Raw genomic sequence first — 12,500 nt, 5'->3', positions numbered from 1 at the left:
TGCACACAGACCCGTCAGATCAATAACGGATAACATAGCCTTCATCCGGGAGTATTTGGAAATCTCTTGTTTATTGGATCTCCCTGTTCTTATTACCATGGACCAAGAAAAGGCATTTGTCCGGCTGGGGCCACAATAACTCTGGAGAGTCTTAGAGGCTTACGGTGGTTTCCTTGCCAATATCAGGATGGTTATGGCATAGTTTAGGGTATTCACCAGAGCTGCAATGTCTCTGGGATGCTTTACTGTCTTGAAATCAAACATTTACTGTGTAGGATTAGGAAAGAGCCGAGAGGGGTCATGGTAGCTGATGGTGTCGCTCCATTTTGTCGCACACACACAGATGATGTTAGTCTAGCTATTAGGGAGGATGGTGGAGATGAAATGTTTAGACGGATTGTGGCGCTCTATGGGAAAATGTCATCCTCAAACATGGATTGGGCTAAAAGTAGGGCATTAATTGTAGGAAAATGTCAAAAGGAAAAAAACAAACCTACCGTAAGTGCTTGCACTGGCCACAAATGCAATCAAGTACCAAGGAGTTCACTTGGAGGATGAGCCAGTGGTCGTAAAAAACAGCGGGGGAGACAATGCAAGGCACTTTTAAGAGATGGAGATGGCTTTTTCCCTGAATACACCATTATAGCAAACAATCTGGGTGACTGTATTATGACAACGACATGGCGTTTTTGATCTCCCTGCAGGTCTTTAAGCAAGGCTCACGGCATTATTCTAGATTTAAGCTGCACTTGATAATTGAGTTTTGAAAAGCCTTGTATAGATTTTTTTGTTCACATCTAACCCAGGAGAAGGCCGGCTGAACTTTGGTAGGGATTTTTTTATATATATTTTTTTTAGTCTTCAATATTTGCCAGCATTTAAGTCACTATCTACTGAGGGAGCCAACCCTAAATGGGGCTTGTCTGGATATTCCCTGGCAACCTGGAATTTAATGAGATCTGATGCAGTGACAGTGAAGGAGCTTGACAACTGACTGGTGGGAATATAGATGACACCGTGGTGTCTGGCTGCCAAACTGGAGATCCACTCTATTCAGTCCATGGAACAGCTTCTTGCAAGCTTCAGGAATAGCTTATCAGAAGAGGAACAGATACCACGTAAAGACAGGTGTAATGGACTGGACCTGTGGCAACAGATCTGAAATGCATTTTTTCCAAGGTTGGGCTTTAAATCTAAACAAACAGACTCTGAGGTGCTGGGCCCTCTTAGGGAGGTAGGGAGTAACGTTTGGAGGTAGAAAGGATACACCATGAATAGAACATTTTAGAAAAGGACAAACAAAACCAGCCCCTTGTATAACATGGGGCATGTTATACAAGACACCTTTGACTGAATGCATCAGTGATCTCCATTTGAATATCCTAATTGCAGTTAATGCATTACATTGAAAGTGATCAAGCAAAGAGAGTGTTGCAACACACTTATCGTAGAATTGAAAATTTGAAGAATCTGGGACCGTTAAAAACATTTTGACAGTGTTTTATTCTCTTCAGTTGATTTGAATGAATTAGCTATTTTTCTCTCTCTCTCTCTCTGTCTCTCTCTCTCTCTCTCTCTCTCTCTCTCTCTCTCTCTCTCTCTCTCTCTCTCTCTCTCTCTCTCTCTCTCTCTCTCTCTCTCTCTACCTCTCTTTCTCTACCTCTGTCTCTCAATTTACTTCAATTCCAAATTAGAATGGGAAATAAGCATCCAACGGCCAAAGCACTTTAAAATTATGCAAAGAAAAGAATAACAAACTGCTGTCAAAAAAAGTTGAAGGAAAGTACCAGCACGAGTAGAGTCTGAACATGAGGGAAAGGAGTTCATCTAATGAGTTCCCTGTCCCTCTGTGCGTGTCTCTATGTCCCCCAGACCCGGTGGAGATGGAGTACCAGGAGGCGGTGAGTAAGGTGACCCTGCAGCAGGTGGTGGGGGACCTGGAGCCCTCCACCAGCTACAGCTTCTACGTCAAGGCCTACACCTCCCGGGGGGCCAGTAAGCCCTCCAACCCCGCCACCCAGAGCACCCACGGAGAAGGTAATACACACGCACACACACACACACACGAACACTCTCTCCCACTCTCTCTCTCTCTCTCTCTCTCTCTCTCTCTCTCTCTCTGTCTCTGTCTCTGTCTCTGTCTCTGTCTCTGTCTCTCTCTCTCTCTCTCACTCGCTCTCGCTCTCGCTCTCTCTCTCTGGGTTCTAGTGTTAAATCTCTCTGGGTTCTAGTGTTTATTTATATACTGTATATCTCTGTATTCTGATGTTAAAAGGATCTCTGGGTTCTACCATTACATCTCTCTGGGTTCTGCTGTTGAATCTCTCTGGGTTCTGCTGTTGAATCTCTCTGGGTTCTGCTGTTGAATCTCTCTGGGTTCTGCTGTTGAATCTCTCTGGGTTCTGCTGTTGAATCTCCCTGGGTTCTGCTGTTTATCTCTTTGGGTTTTGCTGTTAACTCACTTCTGGGTTCCCCTACAGTGCCGCCCGCCCCGTCCTTCTCCACACGGAGGATCAACAGCAGCGTGGTGCAGGTCCTGTGGGATCCCTCCTCCAAGATGGGCCCTAACAGCGGCTTCAGGCTCTTCTACAGACGGACCCATGCGCCCCAGTTCACCGGCCCCTTGCTGTTCCCCCGCAACGCGTCCCGCTACAACATCTCCCAGCTCGGTCAGCAGATTGCAGCGCACAAACAGACACAAAACATACACACATAGTTACACACAGATACACACACACACACACACACACACACACACACACACACACACACACACACACACACACACACACACACACACACACATACACAGCACAACAACGCATCCTACGATAACACACAGGCCACGACAACACTCACACACCGCGCCACACAAAAACACACACACGAACACACACACACAAACACACACTGTGCCACACTCGCTAATACACACGCTCACACAGGCTAAACCATGACGAACCAACCCGTCCTCATCATGGCCTTACTAACCTGTGTGTTTTACCCCTCCCTCTTCCTAAAAAGAGAAGAACGATGGGGAGGGCTGATGCGTGAGTTGAGCTTACTATTTCCTCCGGCTCCTTCTAGATCCTTCTCTGGTCTATGAGATCAAGATGCTCGCCTTCAACCAGCACGGAGACAGTAACACCACCGTGCGCTTCGTGTCACTAAGGGAGACGGTGGAGAAATCAGGTAACCACATCCTCCTCCACCCTCACCCCCCCCCCCCCCCCCCCCCCCCTCCATCCACACCAACATCCTTATCCGTGCTTTGGTTTGTGGTGCATCGATTTTTGTTCTTGTTCTTCTTGTGTTAATGTGGTATTATCTGTGTCTTCGTCTGTTTGTTTGTTTATGTGTGTGTGTGTGTCTGTGTGTGTGTGTGTGTGTGTGTGCGGTTGACAGGATGTGTGTGTGTCTCCTCAGTGCTGAGCACGCCGTGCGACTGCGTGAGGGACGACTACGCCAGGACGTCCACCACAGGCATCATCATCGGCATCCACATCGGCATCACCTGCATCATCCTGTGTGTGGTCTTCCTGGTGTTCAGCTACAGGGGCAGGTGGGTGGCGGCGGCGCCGTCCCAGAGACACGCTGCGCACACACGCGGTGGATCCATGCTGAGTTAGGAACGCGCCGGGAGATACATTGGTCCCATGCAACTGTGTTTTTAAATGAAAAACGACCAGCGTTGATTATTAGGAAAAATAATAGCAATAATAATTTACGGCATTTAGCAGACGCTTTTATCCAAAGCGAATTACAATAAGTATATTTGTCATAAGAAGTGCATCGATATATTGCTGTCGGTACGGAAAAGATGTTCATAGAACCAAGTGCAAGTACAACTATCGCTAGGCTAACCAATTCCCTGTGTTACAGCAATGATAGCAGCTACTGCAGTTGCTACACAGTTTAGTACTATAATACAATACAATACAATACAACACATTTCAACACAGTGTACAATGGTGGCCAGAAGGGAGGGAGAGGGAGATAATAATACATTTAATTATAAACAGCGCCTTTCAAGATATCAAGGACACTCTATAAATAATGTGCATATAAACAATAAAAGTAGATACATAGTCAATAGCAGTCACACACATGATCAGACAACACTGAGAATATGGACATAAAACACAGGGACAAAAACAGAGAAACAAGTGTACAGGACGGACCTGGATGTAGAGATGAAAACAAGTTAAACAGGAAAATAAAAGTGGTGGTGCAAGTAGTATCAGGAGGCGGAAAGGAAAGTTGAACTAAAAATATGTGTTTTTGACTGAGTTTTAAAGGTGGATATTTTTGTGCTTTGTCAAATCACAAGCGGTTCACAGTAGTTGATTACGAATATCAATATTAGCCAAGAAATTAGATATTATTGCAAATTGAAATAAAATATATACTTACATGTGTATTGTAATGTGTGTTGGTGCGTGTGCGTGCATGCATGTGTTTGTATGTTTGCGATTGCATGATTATTTGGGTGTGCGCGCCCATATGTCTGTGTGTCTGGTTGTATGTGTGTGTGTGTGTGTGTGTGTGTGTGTGTGTGTGTGTGTGTGTGTGTGTGCGTGTGTGTGTGTGTGTGTGTGTGTGTGTGTGTGTGTGTGTGTGTGTGTGTGTGTGTGTGTGTGTGTGTGTGTGTGTGTGTGTGTGTGTGTGTGTGTGTGTGTGTGTGTGTGTGGTTAGGTTATTGATGTGCAAGACAGTCCAGGCCACCCCCCCAGCCGGACGGGCCTCTGTGCTGGAGTCGTCGTCATCCCAGGGGGCATCAGGGATGATGAGGGCCCCCTCCAGGAGGGAGGTGGAGGGGAACGGCAGCGTGGCCTGCAAGAGCTTCCCTGAGAGCAACGAACTGCAGAGACTCTTCTCCTCTGGTCCCAAACCAGGAGACACGTTCATGGTGAGCCGAACACTGGTCTAACTCATTACACAACACGTACCTGGTGTACCTAACGCTAGTCCAACACACGACAAATACCTGGTGAGTCCAGCACTGGTCTAATGATACACAACACATACCTGGTGAGCCAAACACTGGTCTAATGATACACAACCAATATCTGGTGAGACTAATACTAGTCTTTGAAGACAGGAGACTGTTTGAGACATTGAGATTTTGAGCCTGTAATAAAAGACAGACTGTTACTTTGACAAAAGACAGATTGTAACTGATAAAGGGCAGAATGTAACAGTGATAAAGAACATATATTATTGGAAATTACTGGAAAGAGGACTTATAGATTATTGGATATTACTGGAAAGAGGACTTATAGACTGTAAGTGTGGCAAAAGATTTATTGATTATAACTGCGACACAGGATTTTAAAACTTGAATGGCAATGGTAGCGTTTCCGACAGTGTCAGCATTATGATAAATAACCAGGATTTTAGATCCTTTTCAGACCTCGCGTCAAGAGGTAGCTTGCATCTAAATCCCCTTTATCGATTACCAAAACCCCGTTCCGAATTGATCAGGGACATACCATGACTGCATTAATCACACATTTGTCTTGTAATCATTCACACTACTCGGTCATGGAAACCCCTCTTCAATGATTTACCTCTGGGTTTCCATGTTTCCTTATTTTTCACCTATCCTATTTGAAATATCAATTTTTCAGAGGAGCTAGCAAACCTTCTTGACTAGTGTATCCAAAGCCATCATTTGTGTTGTAATGGAAAATTCTGAAAATTATGCATAGGTCTATCCATGTTTGCATATAGACAATCTTTCATCTTAGAATAAATAAAAACTTCCCAACATATCATGTCAAGCTAGCCAGTTTGTCAAGTGTAAGCCAAGCGTGTCCAATATTGGCTCTAGCGATTGGTCGCAGCTGAGCCTATTGAGCGAGTAGCCCATATGCTAAGTCGCCACAGGAAGCATAATGTAAACCAACATGCTTCAGCCCTCTCATGGTAGGATTCTAAAAGCTGCCCTGCTCTTTGTGTTTCCAGTCAGAAAACACCATGCAGCTCTCTACAATACCCCTCGACGAGTTCAGCTTGGAGAGAGACACCGAGGCGCAGTTCCAGCAGCCGCCTGCAGAGGGCGTTCCGCGTCAGGACCAAGGCTAACGATGTATGAAGGCCGATTTCTCACACCACTCTCCACAGTGGCGTGGACTCTTTCGCTCACTCAGGTTACACCTTTTTTTCCTTTATTTTTTTAAATCAATAAGTTACAAATTATATAAGGTCCGAGACCGAGCCCTGCCGTGCATGTGGCCCGGTATTGGAAAGCTATCGGAGAAAAAGGTGCTCGCAGTTAGCTTTGCAAGGCCGCTGAACGGTCGGCTCGGTTAATTCGGTACTTCTGAATTTTTTTTCGGATTTTCCTTGATTCATTTTTTTCCGTTTTAATTGCCAGCGGCACGCTGTCCGAATATTGAAATCTCTAAATATATATAAGTGCTACATGATGCGTATTTATTGGTGTTAGCACTACTTCTAGCGGATGTGATAGACTGCTGCTGTCCACACTCCTCCTACCCATGATTCCTCAGCCTCGGCGCCAGAAGACTTTGGCGCTCCTCCAGGGAGTTCATAGATTCTGTCTCAGGACTTAGTTTTTTTCATATCAGCAGTTTATATTTTCAGTTTTTTTATTTTTATTTTTTCAGCCTTCGTACACGCGATAGCCTTGGCTATGTGAACTTTTTAGGACTGAACAAAAACCTACCTCAGCCGTGATGAATGTGTTGTGTGGGAAGCTTTAGGCGTGTGTCTTCCCCTTGTGTTCAATGACTTTACATGCGGAAGGACGGACTCGACAGGAAGCCCCATGATCAGGTGCCGTGCTACCTCAGATGTCCCCCAACTGTCACCCCCCCTCCCCCTTCATCCTCCCAACCAGCCCCCCGCCCCCCTGCTCCTGCTCCTGCTCCTCAAAGCGGAACAAAATAAAAAGAAACGGAAATCCAACATAAAGCACTTCCAAACGCTGAAGTTCAAAGTTCTACCTCAAGAAGATGTTGTTTGCGCTGTCGTTGTTGTCATTGTTGTGTCTGAGTGTCTGTGTGTTGCATAATGAGATGTCCCATTCTCTGAGCCTCGGCCCTCTTTTACAACCATTGTCAGTAGCTCCCGAGAGCCTAAAGGCTAACAAGATCGATTTCTTTAATTGTTATATGTTTTATAGTGTTGCAGCGTAGTCTTTTGGGATTTTGTTTTATTACTCGAAGATCAAATTCAGTCTCAGTTGCTGCATTGGAATAAAAAGACTGTTTTTGAATCATTGCACCACTAAGAATACTATTCAGGAATATCTACTGCAAAGCGATATATGCTCCTTATGATGGATAGCATTCAAAACAAACTTACATCCTTTATCCGGATCTCAGAAAACTGCTAGGGTAAACAGATTGTGTGTGTGTGTGTGTGTGTGTGTGTGTGTGTGTGTGTGTGTGTGTGTGTGTGTGTGTGTGTGTGTGTGTGTGTGTGTGTGTGTGTGTGTGTGTGTGTGTGTGTGTGTGTGTGTGTGTGTGTGCACATATATGTGAGGGTGTTTATGTGTGTGTGTTTGATTTGCTAAAGTTGGTATAAATATGTGATGTATGTCTATAACATTAAGCACAACAATACATGGTGTTAGGGTACCAGAGCTCATAACGAAATTACCCAATATAAATGTGCGAGTGTAAATGACTTTGTGTTATTTTTATGGTTTAAGTCTTGATTATTCTCAATGATAAACGATACGTTTCTGCATAGTTTTGATTACCTCTGTTAAGGTGCAGCCCTCTAGTGCATTGAAGGACCACTCTGGCCTGTTTGTCTTCACTCCAGGTGTTAAACTCTTGACTTGACTTGACTTGCTTGCTTAAGGAATACAATAATGATAGAGCTAGATGCCAGCTAAGCAGAGAAGGACTATAGAGAGAGGGATTAGATAAGAGTAAAAGAGGTTAGGAACACACTAGAAGGTTACTCTCTATCCTCCTGTCCCTGGAGCATTCTATTTCCTGTCCGCGATTGTCACTCAGGAGTTCCTCAGATACACGCTGGTTGCCTGGTTACCTACCTCAGCCTCTGATTGGGTCCCAGCTCAGGTCACTTCCTGCTTGAAGGAAACCACACAGACACATACACATAAACAAACAGACTCACACAGAGGAAGGGTTACATTTGAGGACCTTGACGTTGTGTTTGAACTATTTCACTTGGATTAACAGTTTATTCAACAGTTTTTTCTTTCTGGAATGTAATTGTATAAACAATTTCATGGTGAGCTTATTTTATGTATTTCTATTTTTATTATTATGTTCTTGTTTGTTTGTCGATTGCTATTGATATATATTTTATTGTAAACATACACATCTCGCCCCACGGTACAGTATCCGTTGACCCAAAGGGATTTGATTATCTTTCCCGTTCCAACTGCTCCCCTCGCTCCCTTCCCTCAATGCTCTTCCTGTTGATCTCAGTCTCAACCTCTAATACTACCACTGTACTACTTAAGCATGGCATGCTAGGGGTAGTGCTGCTTGATATGCAAATCCAACCGCAGCGGGTATTGTGAGAGTGTTGTACGTCCGTGATGTACACCGCGGAACCCCCCAGGCCCACGCCCAAGGCCAGAGCCACGGCACATCTTCACCCACCCGAAAACAACCGTCAGCGACATATCGTCATGTCTTTGTAGTCATTTTTATGTTGTGTCACCCGTTTCGCTCAACATTTTCCTCTCCTTTTTCTCTCCATTCATCTTTTGTACATAATTGTACTCATTCTTGGTGTGATGTTCAAAGTATTATGTTACGAAACGTCCAGCATAAGAGACTCCAGGGTCAAACATCCTCCTCCTCCCGTGTGGAACTGTGTATAATTAATACATATATATATATATATATATACATATATATATATATATATACGTGCTCACAAGCACAGATGTACTTTGTACTGATGGGAAAGAAGAAACTCGGCACCATTCATCTCTCCTCAGCCATGCTCGGTTGGCTCTTCCATAGGTTCTGTGTTGCGGCCTTGCAGGTTTTATTAGCATCCACCTCAAGCTGGTTCAGTGAGGGCGCAGGGGAAGTGCACATTTACACTCACTTGATTACTTTCTCGTGGACAAAAGGTTGGCTCTAGCAGCTGTTGCAGATTTCCTTTCTCTGTGTTGAACCCTGGCGAACTGTGAACACTTCGAGATAGAGCAGTCAGGGAGCTAGGTTGCTAACGTTAACGCCATTTTTCCTTCATCGTACCGATTCTCTCAAACTAGCTATGACTAATACTCAGGTCCATATGAAATATACAGAAGGAGGAGAGCCCAGAGTTGGTGGTTTTCATTAAGTGTGATGGTCTTTGCCTGACGTTTAAAGTCGTAATGTATAAGATTAAGCTCCTCCAATGCGGGGGATATTCAGAATTACAAAAAAATCAATAGTGTTCTGTCCTCTCTAACTGGATGTGCAACAGTGTGATGCGAACTAGCAAAGCTCGACTAGGTGGCGTCTGTGGGAGTGTCAATTCTTGTAAACAGAGAGGTACGGGCTGGCCAGCATTTTTCCTTGGTAAAATATGTTATAGGATGGGATTTCTTTGATTTAAAATCACTATAATTCAGCATTGACTACAGATATGTCACGGTCATTTTAAGCTTGGAACTAGTTGCAATGTTACACATTGCGACTTCAACTACCTGAGGCTGTTATGCGGTTCAGCCAAGAGCTTCCTGCTTTTTCGTGTTGACCATGTTAACCTCTGGAGAGTGGAGGGTAGACAGGCTCTGGGTGACTTAGACAAGCTCCTTTCCTCCATGCTGGCCCCAGATGTAAAGCGCTGGAGTCAGGCCATCCTCTGACGGCGAGCCCTGCTCTGCCTGGGCGTGGCTTCCAGTCGGAGACCTCTGCTCCATTATGAGGCATCCATCACTCTGCCACCAAATGACCATGCCATATGATTGTGAATCGACTACACTTCATATGCATTTATCTTTCTGATGTCCTGCTCCGAAACGACTGTACGTGTCAAATAATGCTGAATTTAAAGATTTTTCTAGTCATTTATACTGTTGTCAAATGGTGATGAAATGTAAATGTGATTTATTGTCTGCAATCAGTATTCTATTTCTATTCCTCTGTGCATAAGGCAGACTAAATCCAATGTATGTAAAGGCCAGTAGAGGCAGAAAAGACCTTAGAAAAGTGGAAAATAGCAGGCGGCTAACGTGTACATTTAGCTGAGATGAAGTGTGGTAGTTCTTTCATTATTGGACTCGTGGTGAACACTGTGATATTAAAGCCCGGCCCCGGCCCCCTATATGGTGATGTTAACGTCCTAAACACTCAGTCACTCCCATTGAAAGAGGCGGCGTGTTGATGAAGGCAGGTTGTCGTGACCCAAACCCAAACCCAACATGCACACACACATCCCATCCTTGTCACCGTGACGATGTATCGGGGCTAGTGGTGGGCGGGGGTTAAGGGGGTGATGTCAGCACTGTGACCTCAGGACTTCAGGAACAACGGGGTTTCTGCCTTCTTTCTTGTTGTCGCTTTTCTTTTGCCGGTCGTGCTCTCTCTTTCCGACGCTGTGTGTGAGTGTCACTTTGTTCTTCATGCTGCATCTGAGGGAGAAAGGGTGGACTCACCTTACCGCAGGGCGTTTGCTGTGCTCTTGGTAAAAAACAACAACACAAACACACACAACAAAGCAAAAAGAAACTCGAGCCATTCTTCCGGCCTATCGCAGCCGGCGTCGTTTTGACTCCTGGCAGTTTCCAAAACGCCGTGATTGAAGCACCTCTGGTCTGCGGCGAGCCGGCCCTTTGTAGCCTCGATGAGTTGATACGCCTCAGTGTGTGTGAGGAGTGCCCCAGGCTGGATGCATCAGGGTGAATCAACAGCCACGGCACGGAGAGAATGGCTGCATTGCCCTTGCCCCCCGGTTATGCCGCTTATCTTCTATGTGACGCATGTTTATTGGCATTTCCTGGGAAGGCGAACTGTGTTTGGGTGCTGGTTTCAATGTGTCTGGATGCGGTTATTGATATGATATACAGTCACATGACGAGGTATGTCATGGTCTACCACAAGCCATAGGTCCCAGCAGGGTAAGAGATATACAAACACTTCCAAACCAGGAGAGACATCTCGAAAACATCCAGACGTTTTCTTTAGTAAGCCTACATATATATTTGATTTAGTGGATTCATGATACAGGAGAAAAAGTCTGACTTTTTGTAACCACTATAACAAGAACTTTAACAATTACCTTTATGCTCTGCAGTTTGTGTTCATTACTGCAGGGTTAGAATACGGTGCTAGCCTGAAACCAAATGCTGTATTCAATGCTGTGCCCAGCCAGCACTGTAAGCTAACTCACTAAGCTAGCTCACTCTGAGCCAACATGACGACTCCTCCTCACCAGGCTAAACTAGCCACCCAGAGCGAGAGGGAGAGAGTGAGGAAGACAGAGAGCCATGGAGAAAGACAGTCTCACTGTCCATCTCTCTATCTGTCCTTTCAACTTTCTGTCTGTCTGTCGAATCTCTCTGTCTTTCCATCTGACTTTCTGTCTCTGTCCATCTCTTTCTCTGTCTATCTGACTTTCTGTCCGTCTATACATCTGTCTGTCTGTCAGTGCCTCTGTCTGCCTTTACTGTATCTGTCACACTCGAATTCCGGTGAAGAAATATTTTAAAAGTTCTCAAAGCATCATCAGGGATCGCTACTGTCGTTTTTAAACTGTGCTATTCTTAAAGATGTATACATATTGACATATACTGAATGTTGCGTATGTGTGTATGTATATGTGTAAAAAGACATTGATTGACCATGTTAATGGTTTGTATCGTTTTAGAGTTCCTTGTGCAACACTGATCGAAGAAACAACATTGATAAAATAATAAACTAGATCTAGTAAAAATATATTATGATTCAGCCTCTTTATTTGATGCCCTATGTGTGTGTCTTTGTGTGTGTTTAAACCATTGAGTAAACCAAACGCATTCTGCCTAGGTACCCAAGCACCAACAGACCATAAGTGTCGCAGAAGACCACTGATTGGTTAACATTCTCAATAATATGTTCTTGAAATATGCACCCATTCCGAACACACAACCTCAAATGTAGATGAAGAAGCACAATACCGCCTGAAGACTCCTCCCACTTTCCTGTTTAGACTCCACCCACTCTACTTGTCTTAGATTTAACCCAATTCCCTCTCCCTATCCTTATATTTGACCCCCCCCCTTTGACCCCCATCTCAATCCTCAGAGACCTCTCCTATTTGCCATCTATTGGACTTCGCTCACAATGCTTACGTAAAACCCCGGCCCCCTCATAGATTTCTTCCACTTTCTGCCTACCAGACTCCGCCCACTTCGCTCTGTGACTCCTCCTGACTTCCTGTAGCGCAACAGGCATGCTGTTGTATCCGTGAGCGGTGTAACAGCACTAATCAGTGAGGCTGACGGCTGATGAAGCATGCACTGTGTGCACCTGAGCAACCAGACGTTGTTAAGGAGGAGGGGAATCTGC

At 44.8% G+C, this 12,500-nt stretch overlaps 1 protein-coding gene across 1 annotated transcript in view; it reads left to right on the top strand.

The window, feature by feature from the left end:
- Positions 1 to 6,100, top strand: part of igdcc3 (immunoglobulin superfamily, DCC subclass, member 3) — a 74,255-nt gene extending 68,155 nt beyond the window's left edge. The window contains exons 9-14 of the mRNA XM_056608119.1: positions 1,873 to 2,037; positions 2,481 to 2,669; positions 3,088 to 3,192; positions 3,427 to 3,562; positions 4,696 to 4,909; positions 5,968 to 6,100. Of these exons, the coding sequence (XP_056464094.1) occupies positions 1,873 to 2,037; positions 2,481 to 2,669; positions 3,088 to 3,192; positions 3,427 to 3,562; positions 4,696 to 4,909; positions 5,968 to 6,087 (929 nt within the window). The 3' untranslated portion in view covers positions 6,088 to 6,100. The remainder of the gene's footprint in view (positions 1 to 1,872; positions 2,038 to 2,480; positions 2,670 to 3,087; positions 3,193 to 3,426; positions 3,563 to 4,695; positions 4,910 to 5,967) is intronic.
- Positions 6,101 to 12,500: the final 6,400 nt, after the last annotated feature.

This window comes from Gadus chalcogrammus, chromosome 14, assembly GCF_026213295.1.
Source record: "Gadus chalcogrammus isolate NIFS_2021 chromosome 14, NIFS_Gcha_1.0, whole genome shotgun sequence".
Lineage (NCBI taxonomy): Eukaryota > Metazoa > Chordata > Actinopteri > Gadiformes > Gadidae > Gadus > Gadus chalcogrammus.
This window is presented reverse-complemented; position numbering and strand designations above follow the sequence as displayed.